Raw genomic sequence first — 16,357 nt, 5'->3', positions numbered from 1 at the left:
GGTAAGGATTCAATGAATAAACCATCATCCAGAGCCACATAAAATCAAATTACTGAAGTTGGGAGCTGAATATAGATCTCCTAAAACCTAATTCAGTGCCTTTCTTCAGCAAATAGGCTTTCTTCTAGCAGAAACTGTGCCTGAAAATGGCAAACATGGGCAGTTGCCACATAAAGAAAAAATAAATAAATTCCATGTTAGCTGTCATTCCTTTAGCATGAAGCCAACCTATGTTTTAATTTAATGATTGTATTTCAAAATTTTATTTATTTCAGGAAATCTGTGGCTAATTGGAAAAAGAACATGGATGAACATTATACTACGTCAAGTCTTTCACAATTCTTTTTTATTATTATCATTAAGTTTATAAAGTCAAAGGACAATCAAAAAAAAACACAGAGACTTTTATCTCACCAAAGCAGAAACTAGTAACAAAGGCATATTCATACCATGTATGTCTGAAAAACTTTACTACTACCTTCATTTAGAAATCAAATTAAAAAAACATGAGAATACCTACCTTGTTCTCTGATCCACGGTTTTCTCCTCCATTAGTCATTAGTTCAAGGATTTCAGGGAGGTTACCTATCAGGGCATCTAGCACCTATTTAAAGAAAGGCTGCATAAATAAGTTCTGTAAATTAACTTGACTCAATTTTTATCTCTCACTAACAATATCCCTAGTGACATCTCTTATGGTACTGTTCTCTCATATCCATCACAACAAAAAAGAACGAGATGCAACATATTTGCTTTGATGAGGACTGGGATTTAAAATTGATGTTTCAATGTAGTTATGTTTTAATGTAGTAATATAAGTACTATACATTATAAGTTTAAGAAAACAAACTGTAGTTTTAATTTATATGAATACCACAGTCAATGCTTTCTAAGATATTTTAAAATGAACATCATTCCTAAATAAAAGAGCCTTGACAAACACAAAGAAATGGGGTTTTTTACATTTGTCAACTGAATCTTAAAAGCAACTTTTTGTGCTTTAAGAAAAACTGCAGTTGATAAATTAAAATAGAATGTATAGCCTATATGAATAAAGTAGCCAAACTTTCAAATGTTGTAATACTTACAAATAGATTAGAAAAGTACATAATTAAATATTTTTGGCACCAGTTCTGACTGAGGTGGTAAACAAGATAAGGCACCAAATACTTTTTATTACATGTATCAAAACAGGGAAATTTTTAGAATCACCAGCTGTTTCTAAGTCTCAACTTTCAGGTGTTCAACTTGAGAAATCTTTAAAGATGCATCAGAATTTCATAAACTACAAGTAGTTGTTCTACGAATGCTTTGAATTCCCTTGAAAATGTCTAACAAAGGATAACAATAGAGAACCTGAAAGCAAAAGGAAATTATGACTTTGTCTCAATAAATATTTGTCTTTTTTCAAGTCCAAAAAGGTCTCACTCTATGTCACCTGCAATCCAGCTAAGTGACTCATGTTTTACACAGGTTGAAGCTGAGGGACACTAAACTATCTCATAAACACTCACAGAATCTGTAACAGACCTTGGACTGAAATTCTTTCTATAAATCCTGATCTTTGAACCACACACAACTTCTTAATCTCCCCTTCAACTGAAGAAATGAAAATAAACCAAAGAAAAAACCTTAAACACTATAAAGGTTTATTTTAACACAGTATCAAAACCAAATATTTCCATAAAATTTTTAAGTTAATAAATGACACGGCAATTAAAACAATTTAGAATTAATGTTTTTAAAAGCTAATAAATTCAGTGTGGGTTTACTAAATTTAAACACCTTCCTATTTTCCTCCTTTTTTATTCACAGAAGGCTGTCATCTTTAGGAAGCATCTGTGAAACAGAAGTAAAAGCTGTTGATCCTTTCACACTGTTACTCTACTGTCTTATTGAAGTTATTAAACATCAAGATAATCTGCCTCAATGTAACAAGCAAAATAGAATTCTACTAAAAGTATATTACCTCCAGTGACTCATCCTGCAATAGTGTAACCAGTTCTTTATGTATTGTATACACACCAGAATTTAAAAGCTTAGCCACCTAAAAAATTACAGGAAAATAGCAAGGTGAAACATTCTCTAGTTTCATGCCACTACAACAATATGTGCTTACTTTACGGCAAGCATGAAGATGGGATGAAGAGCAATTGTTTAGTATCAGACTTCTAAAGTTGTGTGCTTTCCCATAGATCACATTAAAATATGCTAATATAAAGAATATGAGTCAAGAAACTGGCCTATTATCTAACCATCAAACATGCTTTCAAATTTAACACTTTCTCACAGTTAGCAAAAAAATTTAAGACTGCAAGGTGAGGAAAAATTCATTCTGGAATATTCAAATGTTGTAGATCATGCTCCTTAGGAGAATTAACATTTCAGACTGTTATATAATTTACAAAAGATAAAACATAAAAATTGGTTTAGCCTGTGCTGGATTTTAAGTTTCCCCAACCTTTCCATCTGAAGTTTTCAGTCCTCCTTTGTTGTTTTTTTTTTGACTCTGATTCATAAATCACATATGAAATTCTAAAAACCACCCCCAGTCCATCTCCAGACTGCTACAAGATTTTTAACCCTTTTCACATGAGAAAGCCTTGAGGAATAAGATTATTGCCATACTTAATATTTTGATGACTATTTTAAATGATCTTCTTTATTTATATAAGCCAAGTGAAAATAAAAGCTTCCTCCTAATCAAGACGAAGCTTTAAGGAGATGTCTAAAGGGAGTTTATTTATATTTTAAAAAAAAAAAAAAGTTCACCTAGCAGTGAATACCATAAATTGATAAATTGCCCATTTTTTGGCTGTCATATGGTTGCCTAGTTATGGAGTTAAAATTAAATCAACAAGCACTAAATGCATGTTCAGACCAAGGTACAGTTTTACAGGCTTTTTAAAATGAGCTAAAATACTTCATATTCAGGCGGTATTTTAAAAGTATTATACATCTAACACAAAATATTATGCAGAACTAGATGCTAACTTGATAATTTCAACAATTACCTTGGATTATCATTCCCTAAGGCAAACCATCAATAGGTAGCAAGAACTGGAAATACATCCATCTTTCTTATAATGGTGGAAATAAAACCATTTAGGCCTCTACTAGTGATTTAAATGCTTTCAGCAAGCTTCTTAACTTACCAATTTCTCCAGAAAGAAAATGGGATAAGAGGCTAGCTCGAAGACTGAAACACAAGGATTCTCAGTAAAACACTATGAAAACCTTGAAGATCATCCTACATAGGTTATTACAATCTGGAGAGAGTGTATTTTTTTTTCTGGAATTCACCCCACATAGCTAATAATATCTACACAGTTGTACGTTTTTTAACTTTCATGAAAATACTACACTGGAACTTACGTAAACTGAATGGAGTAAAAAGAATACACATTCTTCTACATCTGCATAAATTTCCAAGTAGTTTCATATTAAATTGAGCATTTAGCTTAGATTTGACCCATATAAATATTCTCCACAGAATACCAGTATACACCAGCAAACTCTACTGTTCTAAAGGAGGTTTTCAGGACCAAAAGTGTCAAGTGCCTGTCTAACAAACATCTCATTATTTTCTAGTAGCATTGAAAAACTTCAAATAGTGTAATTGCTACAATTGCTTATGCTTGTAGTACTAGACCACTCTAAGTTTCTTCCAGGTTTTACTCCTTAAAAGCTCATCTAACAGTAGGCTCCTGTAGCCAAATGTTACACAACTTAGACTAATCTGTGTATATGGGCTATACAGACAGGTTAGATGGGACTGAACAACTTTGACAAACTGAATCCTTTCAACAAGTTTTCTCAAGTCTTTCTATTTTGGTCAAACAGTCATAAATATAACCTTAAAGAAGAAAACAAAATAAAAACATGTAAGTACTAACAAAGAACCAATGTCGACTTACTTCATAGAAGCTTAAGGCCATAGTATATCTGACAGGAACTTCAGGGTCATGACAAAGACAGAAGAATATAGAATATAGTTCTAAATGGAAATTCTTTGGGTCCACAAAAACAATCATGGCCTGTGGAAGGATAAAGTCTTCTATTAACTGCATAATTAAAGGGCCACACTATCAGATCAAAACATTAAGCTACAATCAGAAAGACACTTAGGAGGTAACAGGTTGTGACTTTAAAGAGGAAGTATAGCATTTTTGATGGCTGTGTCAAAACACAGGCACCAGACAAACTCTGAAGTTGAGAACTAAACTGGATTTACATATCTTCCAGACATGCTTCAGGCTTTTTTTTTCTCAAGACATAGACTAAATCCACAAGATATAAAACTTTATTTCTATAAATATTGTTAACATTTCCATACACTAGTGGAAGGTGCAATTGGAGACTTCAAAAACAACAAATATTTTAGCAAGCAGCTAAGCAAGCACCTGAATTTCAACATAGTTTTTTGCGTACATACCTTTGTTTTGCTCAAATAAACTAACAGATGTCTACCTACATAAAAGATGCTTCTCTTTAAAAGGCAGAATAAAAATAACTGTCTACTGGCTTGTTACAAACATATTTTCTTTCACTATAAATACAGAATGTCAAAATACAAAGTAAATTTACAGAAACATGAGTGGTACTTTTAAAGACCTCACTTTAACTTGAAAAGTCTTTCTGTATTCAGGCAGGAACATGACTGAAATATTAATCTAACCATTCAGATTCAATCTTTAACTCCCTAGAATGCCATGACACACAGCAAATGTGAAAACCTAGCTATGACAGTTTGAAATTGGGGACTTCTGTTTCACAGACATTTTCTCAAACCGTTTGTGCTAAGTGTTTGGAGAAAATGTATAAGAAAGACTGAGACCAGTAACCTCTCAGAACAGCAACACCTGCTCAGTCAAAAACTTGTCAATAATTTTCTCAGGCTCTGTAAAAGGAATCTTTCCTGGACTCTTTCGGACAACCTCTACTTTGAGCCATTAATGTGAACTTTTCAGGAAAGATCTAGAGTCCAGCTAAAAATGTACATTTTGAAAATAACTTCTCTATCACTCATGCAGTCCCTATTTAGTAAACTATATGCACAACACAAATTATTTAACCTTAAATTAATGTCACTTACAGGAAAATTGTAAGCACAGTTCTTCCTGACCAAAATATACTTATTTTCTTGTTCCAGAGTTTGAACTTGTACTTGATTATCATTTTGTCCATTTTCTTGCTGTAAACCCAGTGTGGAAAGCTTCTTATAAAATTCAAAAAAACGTAAGTGTTGTTCAGGAGTAAAAATGCCTTAAAAAAAAAAAAAAAAAAAATCACTTTCCTCATTACAAATGTTATTAATAACATCCCAAACCAAATCTTATTCAAAAATCTATCAAATACATAAATTTTTATTCCTCTTCCCCTCACCTTAAGTCTACCAGAGTATCACCACTACACATTATACAGAAAAAGTGATTACAGAAGACAGACAGCTAACTATAACAGTGAATCTTAATTTCCGTTTACGTAATTCTGCAATACTCAGGACTTTATGGAACTCAGTCACATGAACAATGCATGCCTGCAGAAAGTTGAAAATTTAGGCCATTTTGCTACAGATAATAGAGGTATAGAAGTAGAAAGCTCCAAACAAACTGGAATACAAATAGAAAAATTACTTCAAAAGTTACAGTTAATTTTATTAGTACATTAGTTATTAGAGAACAATCAAGGAAAGGCTCAGTACAATTAACTGTGACAAAGACTGAAGCTTTAAGTAGAGAAGGAATAGGTCAGTGAAACATAAGAGGTTTTCAAAATGTGCAGGGTCAGATGTGCTTCATTCCACTATTCAAAAGTGTTTGAAGTACTAGCTACTGAAATCTTAAATAAGTGAGAGATCAGAATGCGCAAGGGCTGAAGCGGTACTGATATTTAATCATTGGAAAGGGGAAGGACAAGCCATATAAATACAGATCAGTCAGATTACTTTCCAATTTTTTTAAAAATTGAAACAAAAAAAAAAAAACCCAAACCAACAAAACATCTACTTGTAGATACTGAAAAGAAAACAAGAAAACGAGTAGCAGCCAACATGGCAAAAGCAAAACTTGTCAAAATAATTCCCTTTCCTTTCATGACTAGATAAAAGATCTATGAACACAAAGAGGCAGTAAAGGTCATTTTTTTCACAAGCAATATTAGGAATCAGTAAAGAGAGTTGGAAAACTGTAGAGATGCTGCAAAACTGTTTGGAAAAACAGTTAATAGAAAGTTACCTGTGGTTCACTGACAAGAACTGGCAACTGTATAAAGAAAAATCTATCCTTGCTCTGCTACTATTCAGTATTTTCATTGGGTTTCCTGGATATTTGCTTAAAAACTTATCCAACATTCTGATAACACCTAAGAGGGAGACTGATTGTGCTTCAAAATGATCTTCAGACAGTGGACATATGGTCTTAAAAATTTAGATTATTATTCCAGCAGGACAGAGCCAAGGTACCATGCTTAGGCAGATCCACATCAGATGCACAAGGCCAGGAAAGAGAAAGACTAACTAGATCCCAGATACATCAAGGTAGAAGTCTTCATAGGCTGCACTTGAACAAATGAAGCCAAAACTAGTGCAAACTTAAAACAAGAAAAAGGCAGTTTTTCACACTGAAAACCAAACAGCAATATAGCTTGCAAGACACATGAAGCAAGCCTTCCACTGTGTTCAGTTCTCCTAAGGCAAAATACTTCAAGAAAAACATGAACTTGGCAGACAGAGATCAAAGGTGAAAAAAGACCAGTAATTAAAGTCCTTCAACCTAGAGAAAAGAAGACAGGAAAGACACAATAAAAACAGGATGGACTGTCCTAGCTCTGCGTTTCTGTAAATAAGTTTGACACTGTGGAACAGCTCTTTTGAGTTATTTGTAGTGAAGCAACAGTCACTTTGATAGTCTCCAGCATAGCAGAAAGGATCATTATAAAAAGGGTTTAATAGTCTACGGTAAAATCATAATGTAAAATGTAAAACTGTAATTCTGTGCTGTCCCTCTGCAGGTAAGCTCTGTGTAGAGGGTATGTGGTGAGCAGAATTACCAAGGAAAGATCTGCTATGCTCAAGTGAAAACCACAGAAATTGCAGGTAAAGATTTGGCCTCAGCTGAAGCTACGAATCCACAAGGCATTAGGTCTTCTTTTTCCCCTGAAGTTCCTTAAGGGCCACACTCTACTGTGCCTCAAAACGGTTATCAGTCACAGAAGTGACTATACACATTTAACATTATACTGTGTTTTCAGATGTTTCTAGTTTCAGAAATTCAGCCATCCAACTCACAAGCTCCAGAATATCCACAAAGAGATCAAAATAATCAGTCAAACCAATAAACACAAACCACTGCGTTTCTATCTCTGACACTGTATGAACATATCTGCACAAAAACCTAAACAATACAGATACGCATACTCAAAGAGGAAGTTCAAAAAATCCAGTATTTATGCAATAGATGATTTCGGACTTTTATAACTATAATTTCATTTGAAATATTTAAATCTGGATATTTTCCAAGGGCTTCCAGTTCTCCAATTTTTCCTTATTTTTAAGATTAAAAAAAATAAAAAAAAAAAAAAGAATGAAATCATACCATATAATCCATTACACAGTTTCCCTAAATTGAAAGATAAAGAAACTAGGATAGCTTCATCTGCTTTGAAGGCTTTTTCACAGAATGATTTCACTAAAGGAAGCACAGTTTGACTCCTGTCATCTGAAAAAAAAAAAAAAAAAAAAAATTTATGTTAGACATTTGTCGACACCTGAAAATAAAAGCAGAGAGTGGACTTCCATAATAAGTCATGAAAAATCTCATTTAGTATTTCAGGAGTATTTTTGGCAGACACACACTGGAGGTAGAAAACAAGAGGTGAAGAGAATGATGAACATACTACTATAATGCAGGGCCTAAATTTTAATACTTACTTGTTTTATTTTGTTGTTTGTTTGAATTTTAGGGAAAAGGCATCACTCAGTAAAGGATGAGACAGAGAATAAATGAACAGTCATTAACTTCTCCATTCACCAAGAGTACAGGGAGTGAAACTATACTACAATACTCCTACAATAAGATTTCCTACAACAGTAGGAATACAGGGAGATCAAGACCAAACATGACAGTAAAATAAAAATCTGGATACATCAGAAGTAAATTTTTTCAATCTACTGAGGAGTTTGAAAATCTTTTGGTAAATAATAAATTCAGAGAGAAACAAATTAATTAAAGATGGAGGAAAGAAATTAAATCATTAAATTCAAATCCAAGTAATCTGTGTCCTTATAAAATGAACAGGCAAATATTTAAAGAAATTTATGTGTTTTGACTTGTTTTAAATAAAACCCTTGTATTTGTGTACAAAAACATATTAAAAGTTTTAAAGGGCTTAGTATTTTTTAATGCAAAAATCAACACTGAAATTCAGCACATAATTATGGCTGAACAAAATATTTAGGTTGACCTAAAGAAATATTTTGATATTGTGGGAAAGAAACTCTAGGATATAATTTTGGGTCATCTACCTCCAAAATGTTCATTTTCTAGTTCAGCCACGAAAACAAAAACTGCACAAAAATCAATTTTAGAAACACATTCATTAGAAAACCTGTAAATAAATTATCCCGGATTGCTTTCTCAAAGCTTTTTTCAATGGCTAAAAGCCACAGTTACAGCAGTTGGGGAATGCACGAGGAGGAGTGAAGACTGAGAGGTGCAAAGAGAAGCACAAACTTGATAGCATCAGTGAAAAGGCTCAATAATTTAAAAATTAACCTACTATCACACTATTAACAGCAACTGCTAAAACTTCACTTATTGTATTCTCCCCCAAACTATCTTATTTCTTTATGTACTTCTCCGTATGGTTTATATGCAATTATGTGGCTTAGTAGTCCATCACCAAGTTCCTGTACAATAAATATTTTTTCCTCGTTTATGTATCTGGAAGGAGTAATAGAGTCAAAAAGATGGGAGTGAGAGTGGGAAATGCGCAAAAGGCAGAGTTAGAAATGAAGATAAACAACTGAAGAATTTGGAAAATGACAGTATAAAAGGCAAAGTGGCAAATAATGAGCAGTGATCAACAATATAAAATATTTTTTCATATACACTATAGCAGTGACCTATCATGTACTTTGCTGCTTTGTACATTTCTAGTTGTAAAAAAAATCCAGCAGAAAACTCAACTGAAACTCAGCCAGAAAAGCTGCCTGATACTGTCTTCTACATCCTGCTGAAAAAATCTAGACAGAGTGGTTGAGTTGATTGGAGGACAAGGCACAGTGGTGGTTACCCAGAATGCTCCTACACTGGAGCAGTCACAATAGCTCTCCTTAAAGTTTATCTCAATCAATGCTAAACTCAACTTATGATGAGAACCTGAGAACCATGCATGTAGGTAACCCATCACTATGCCAAAAGAACTGGATACAACAAAGAATTTCTCCTTCCTCATATGAAGATACAGACACTCACGCCCAGACCTGGAGAAGCATGAAGTAAGCACGTTGATCACAGGAAAGATACAGAGCACTGAGAAAAATACAAGCATTTACTTTTCCTATTTCAAATTAAAAAAAAAAAAAGTTTTATAAGATATACTCACTACCTCATTGCAAAGAAGAAGGCTTTCAGTACCACATAGCCACAAGTTTAAAGAGATTTAAATAGTAACTGCTGACACTTAGTACCTCTTAAACTGATCAGTTGTGCAAACTGCAGTTTATGGGACATAAGGAAATATTTTCTGTTCGAAAATTTATAAATGCATTTTACGTATAACAAACACTAGATGTTAAAACCTACAAGGTTTACTGATACACACACAAATACTATATCATTTCCCCAGTATGGGTTCTTCAGCTCAGAAGGCAGGCCGCAGTCTGCAATTAGTTTTAGCTTTGCTTCAGTTAAGAGGCAAAAACTAGTTAACAGCAAACTAGTTAACTCCAAGCAATGGCATTTGTTGACCTAACATTTTGTATTGTGTATTGATACCATTAACCAAGTACTATCAACCCAATATTCCTATCAATTACACAGTAATTTTACTTATTCCATGTAGTTATATTACAGTAGAAACTCGGAATAAGATAATGGATTTCATGGACAACTGGATCACCTTCCTTAAAACTTACTATGTATAAAGCACTGCAAGACATGAAATAAACAAAGGATGAAACAATAAACAAAATAAAATGAGAAATGCCTGAAAAATGCAAACACAACATTTAAATACATTTGTAAGATGCACTAAAGCATTAAGAACTGGGCTAGTAAGCTTGTATTAAATTCTTACCTGCATCAAACATATCAAGCAGATTCACTAAGGTCTCAAAAGCTGCAAGGTGTACACTGCTGCTCTCATCTCTTGCCAGTTCTACTAACTCAGGAAGCACAACAGTTTTTGTTAGTTCTGCCCTGCAAAGTGAGGCAAGCAGTCAAGAGAAAACTTAGGAAACCATTGCTACAGCCAAACAGAATTCTACCTTGAAATAATAAATTAGGTATTTTTTGGGCAGTCAAGAATGAAAAATTGACAAAGTTGTAAAGAAAGAAAAATCAAATAAAAACCTCCAGGCAATCTCAGGACCTTTTTCTTTGTCAACCAAAGAAACACTCAAACTTCACAATCTTCAAACACACAAAACTTCATCAATAAAAAGCATTCAAATTAGCTCAAAACAAATCAGAGAAAATGCAGTCTTAAAAAAAAATCAAAAAAAATCAAAGGAATACAGCTATTTCATTCTGTCATTTAAAAAATATTCTGATCAAATAGGCAGAAACTGCTCAATGCAATCATCCAAAGCCAAAAAATATTAAATATCATGCTGGATTGAAGTGTCTGGAAATATTACACTTCAAGGATGAGCCTTCTTTCCAGAGGGTAAGCAACTACTGCTCAGAGAAAACATGGTTTCCAAACTAGTCCAAATACTAGCTCTTAGGCTTGTTTTAAAGTAGTAAGGAAAGGGTTCTGCTTGTCTGGTTTTGCCTTGGTAATTACTAGGGCTGCTGCTGTGTGTGATGGTCCTGGCAACCTGAATCTATACACTGGCAACAGATTATTGTCCTGTAAACTCTGATTTAGAAATCAGAGTTTAATGAGAGAGGTGACTAAGGAGGAAATACTTCTGACACAGAAACATTTACACTGTAAGGTGACTGGCATATTAAGTTCAAAAGAGATTTGATCCTTGGAACAAAAGTATAGCTGCTGTAGAAGCTACCAATCAGCCTAATTTCCTATATCCCAGCTATAGCCAGCTCTTGATTGCTTTAAGAGATTAGAAAGACCTCTTTTGCAGCCCTACTAGAACTGGGAAGACATATCCAGTATTTCCATCTTTTCCCCATGGAAATGCAGATGGTATCTCAAATAAGACACCAAAAAAATCTCATGGGATTGCACAATAACAAAAAAAGAAAAGAAGAAGGAAAGTGATTGAGACAGAGAACATACGGCCCAGGAAGGTGAGAGAAGGGTACAAATACCCTTTTTTTCACACCCAGAAATTGAGCTGTGGGAGGAAATGTGGACAGACATGACAACAAATGGGGAGGAGGGAATAAATGCTTTGCAAATGTGTTTCCAGGAATTTCTGTTTTGGTGGCATCAAAAATCTTCAAGCTAATATGACAGAACTAGTCCTCCCTTCAAGTCTTGGTAGTTATGGGGAAAAAAAGCTCACTCCCTGAAGATAAACAGAACCCTTTCTTTCACTCACCTTTAATCTCCCATTAAACAAAAGTAAACTTTAAGATATATAAAGATACATGTATTCAGTAAAAAGAAATATAAGCTCAAATTATTCAGTAATTCAATTTAGTAAAATGAATGTTAAATTTCCAGTTTCACAAATCAACAATTTTGACAAACACTACCTTTAATTTCTACAATCACAAGTTCTTTTAAATTCAAGCCATTCAGTATGGAAAATGTTAAAATGATTTACCACATTAACCTATGCTTTGTTATAAAATAAGCACAAAACCAAAGGAGTAACTTTATTGAGTAATATTGTGATTTCATGTTATTCACATCCTCTGAACTTTTTCAGGGCAAAGACCTTGCAGGAGAGATGCCTATAGCACATATAAAAGATTATTTTACATGCAAAAAAGACAAGTTTATCTAGGAATCTAGAAATTACTATCCTGCATGAGCTTGCCAAACCAAAGTTTAATTAAGTATATGGCAGTAATGTTTAGTTCCTGCCATGAATATTCATTCCCTATATCTGAGTAAGCTAAAACACTGCATGAACATACGCTTTTGCAGTATTCCACAGCTGAGAGGTAAATCACATTGCTTCAAGAATTTCCGGTGTTTTGGGTTTATTTGGTTTGGTTTGTTGTTTTTTTTTTGTTTTCTTGTTTTTTTTTATTTCAATAACTCAGAATTTAAATCACAACATAGTTCTCCATTAAAAAAATAATTAAAAAAATCATTCCACAGCCACAGGAAAGCATCTTTTCCATAAGCACCAGTACCAACATGCTAAAGTGTATATTTACTGTATCTTTCAAATTACATTTCATTTTCAGCCTCATCCTTGTATTTGCCATAAATTCACCTTTTAAAAAGCTAGAGGGACTCTTATGATCTAATCTCTTCCTACTGTGTAACACAGGGCAGGGAACCTTGCTTGATCATTTCTTTAAGCCTGTAAGAGAAGTTACTGCTTTTTTTCTTCCTGACACAGTAACAGGTGGAGACCTGGAATTTTAATGCATTTGTTCACCCAAAGACCACTCCTGTGTGGGTAGTTAACATGTACTATTTATTAAAAGTTCCACACTTTTTCTATTCCTATATGTGCAATATTGAAATTCTTCCATCTTAAAGTTGATACTGAACTGAAATTCACTTACTAAACACATTTAGCATTTTTTCACAAATAACTGCACAGTAATTATTAGAAACATCTAATACATGCCATAATCTCATTCCATTTTTAAGTAAACAGAGTGACATCAATGGGTAATTGAGATGATTTCAAGAAGTGTAGAAGAATTCATTATTTACAAAAAAAAAAAAGCTGTTTGCATAGTTCAGCAATCTTACTATCACAGAGAAACAAAAACTTGAAAATGGAAAAGAGACAAGCACCAACCACTAATTCCTAAGAACACATCTGTACACTCCAAATTCATTACTGAGTACACATGAATTAAGTTAGAAATCTTAAAAGGACTTTTTAGGTTACCATTAAATATTTTAGAGAGAGATTTTGCATTTAGAAGATTGTTATGCAAATTATACTCACCCTATTCCTTGAGCTATATGTTCCAGTTGCCGACACATGCAAGTTCTAACTTCATATTCCGCGTCCTGGCACAGTGATTTTACCAATGGAAGAATGTCTCTTTTAACACTAAAAATGTGAATATTTTTATTAATTTACAGGACAAGAATATATAAATTCCACTCTGTAGTACTCAAATTTTACCTATATATTATTTCTAAAGAAAATTATATGGACATCAGACACATTTCTATAAAGAAACAGTCATTGTAATTTGCTCATATTCCAACTTTAAAAAAAAAACCTACAAAAATAGTAGGTAGGCTTACAAATGCTGTCCTCATTCAATTACCATCTTCAGTACAATCTCTGAGCAGCCACTGCAAGAATACAAACTATTATATAAATGGAAGTGCAAATCCCAATTAGTATCTAATATCTCATCTTTGGTATACACGTATCACCAAGGAGATATTTGGGGGAAAAAAATAGAAAAAGAGTTTAAGATTAAAATCTTTAGTGCTGCAGCGCCTTTACAGAGAAGTAGACCCAAGTATTCAATGGCAAATACAAAATAACTATTTTGAATCTATTTAAGTAAGAACACATACTAAAACTTGGCAGAATCAGCCACTGTGTTTCCTTTCACTGCCCAAGATCCTTTCATGAGTATTCATAAAATATCTCTATCCAAACCCTTATGCTGTTGCAAAACCCAACAGAAATATGAAGAGACATACAAGAAATCTTCAAGACAGCTTGCTCAGCCTTCCCTCATTTCAGTAAAAATTAATTTACTTCTTACAACAAAATTTGGCCTCAAGTTTTAAGAACTGTACAAGGTCTTGGGAATCTGGCTTTGTAAGAATTTTCTGAAGTAGGGACTACTTCCAAAAAAAAGACTTGTTTTTAACTAGCTGTTGAAACAGAGGATAGAAAAACTGATGTTCTATTCCAATACTGGGATTTTTTCAACACTCTAAAAAATAACTTGGGAGTCATGTGAAATACAAAAGAAAAGTTTTTAATTGTAGTATAAATTTTAAGAAGAAAAATTATGCCATTCTGAAGAAGAACATGAAGATATACTTATAGATTTTATACCTTGCCTACTTCAGAGGTCAAGTACGTCTCCTGAGACTATACCAAGCAAGACCCCTCCTGCTAGGGGAACAACAGTGCATCATTAATCTTACTCCACCTGTGACATCCTAACCTGTGGATCCTGGTATCTTTTCAGCCCTCTGAACTGCATGCACTCAGACCACTTTACCAGAGAATCACTACATCCCAGAAAATTCTCAGCTGTCTTCTTAACATGTAGCTTCTGTTCAGAAAAGGTGCTACTATCTGTTCACTGAAATGGAGGGTTTCCTGCTTCTAACAGCAAGGAATCATATTAAAGAAACACAGCAAAAGAAGGTATGATTATTGGAACTTATAATGCCTAACACTATTAAAATTTCTCATAAGATTCCAAGTAATCTGAAAGTCACTTGATTTTCATAAGAATGTACCATCGATTAAATAAAAGCAATTCTGCCAGAATCCTACCAACTTTGAAGATAAAGGTTTGAAGGCTTTGGTAATATTATCAAAAAATACTACTTTATCATGCTCATTAACTTTTGTATGCCCATGAAGTGTATTCTACAAAGCAAATAAAGATGTAGACAGCTTCCTTTTGGCTGCTTCCAGTTCTTTTTCTTGAAGAAAAAAAAAAAATCATAATTTAAAGAAATATATTCCTAAATGTCTTGTAATATGGTCCTGTTGATCACCTTTTTTGTTATGCTGATTTTTTGCATTTTAAGGCAAATCAAAATCATTATTAGAGAGGAAATCCTCAGCTAGATGTAATTTCTGTGCATTTAGTAGCCCTCAGTGGATTTCTTTTGTAATTCAAAATCTCATGTGGCTAGCTACCTGGATAGAAAACACGTCTGGTGAAATGGCCCCACTATCATAAGGCTGGATAAACTGTCCAAGGAATGTACCATACCAACTACTTTGGGCAGATTTACTTTCATCATTGCTTCCCTCTTCTGCACTGCTGTTGAAACTCACAGACACTGGATGTAAGAACTGGATAATAACAGATAAAAACAGCAGAACCTGATACATCTCCACATAATTAGGGATAGAAATAAAAAAAAAGGATCTACATGTTAAATTTGGTTATACAAATAAAAAGGAACAGGATTCTTTTCTTTATGTCAAGAAAGTCTAAGGTGATGTTGTCTCTCTCTGTAAGTTTCAGAGAAATTAACTCTTTGGCTTACTTCCCAGTAAGAAAAACAATATGGAAGAATGGCATGAAAGTGAACCTATTTGAACCTCTGGAAGAATAAAAAAACTGAAATTATAACTGAGAAACATCACCAAGTCTGAATAGGCTAGTGACATAGTGAACATTTTTTTTTAATCAGTAATTAATATCCAGATAAAAGGGTCTGTAAAAAGAAAGCATTTAATTTTTGCAGTAAAGTCTACTTTTCTTGCAGCAATTTTTTGCCCACTAACCAAGAAATACTGGTATATACTGTGGAATTAAAATATGTGTACAATCTACTTACATACGAGCTTCAAATTTGTTAGCTAATTTTCCCATGATTTTACAACTAACTAAGCGGGACTGAAGTGTTTGAGAAAGCTGTGCTTTGGAAACAAGTGGATTCAGGATCTATACGAAAGAAAAAAGAAGAAATATCAACAGAATAAATGTGAGCAATAAATAATGTATTCCTCTTTAAAAAAAATATCATCTAGAAAAACATATCCCAACTGTTATCTACCCTTTTCATGGAATTAACCAGCACTAACAGTAATGATGTCTATGTACTATGTCTTAATAGTCTATCGGAAACCCATATTCAATATTCAGTGCTAATTATAGCATATTAAACCCAAAATTTTGGCCCAAATAGCGGTTTATGAGTCACATCACAGACACAGTTTCACATCTGTCTACTTGTGTCTTTATTTTGAAGCTATGTTGTATATGAATATTCATAGGTTTTAGCTGGTAATTTTCACAGAAGTTGATAAATACATTCCTGCACAAGAAAAAAAGAAAATACGCACCAAAAGGTAAAGGAAGCCTCT

At 33.4% G+C, this 16,357-nt stretch overlaps 1 protein-coding gene across 12 annotated transcripts in view; it reads right to left on the bottom strand.

Annotated features, from left to right (window-relative positions):
• The window catches only part of PPP4R4 (protein phosphatase 4 regulatory subunit 4), an 84,097-nt gene that overhangs the window by 33,569 nt on the left and 34,171 nt on the right, over window positions 1–16,357 (bottom strand). For 9 of the 12 annotated variants that reach the window (XR_008972649.1, XM_057413346.1, XM_057413341.1 and 6 more), the window contains 8 exons: window positions 15,829–15,935; window positions 13,274–13,381; window positions 10,300–10,421; window positions 7,596–7,718; window positions 5,096–5,265; window positions 3,918–4,037; window positions 1,970–2,047; window positions 521–604 (listed from right to left, as the gene is read on the bottom strand). Coding sequence is in view for 11 of the 12 variants with exons in the window: in XM_057413346.1 (XP_057269329.1) it covers window positions 521–604; window positions 1,970–2,047; window positions 3,918–4,037; window positions 5,096–5,265; window positions 7,596–7,718; window positions 10,300–10,421; window positions 13,274–13,381; window positions 15,829–15,935 (912 nt within the window). In the remaining variant the exon portion in view is untranslated. The remainder of the gene's footprint in view (window positions 1–520; window positions 605–1,969; window positions 2,048–3,917; window positions 4,038–5,095; window positions 5,266–7,595; window positions 7,719–10,299; window positions 10,422–13,273; window positions 13,382–15,828; window positions 15,936–16,357) is intronic. The other 3 variants (XM_057413344.1, XM_057413345.1, XM_057413347.1) reach the window with 3 other exon arrangements.

Source organism: Pezoporus wallicus, unplaced genomic scaffold (assembly GCF_028554395.1).
Source record: "Pezoporus wallicus isolate ANWC-B61680 ecotype Strahan unplaced genomic scaffold, APGP_CSIRO_Pwel_v1 contig_3017, whole genome shotgun sequence".
NCBI lineage: Eukaryota > Metazoa > Chordata > Aves > Psittaciformes > Psittacidae > Pezoporus > Pezoporus wallicus.
The sequence above is the reverse complement of the archived record's forward strand: the minus strand, read 5'-3'. Positions and strand labels throughout refer to the sequence as shown.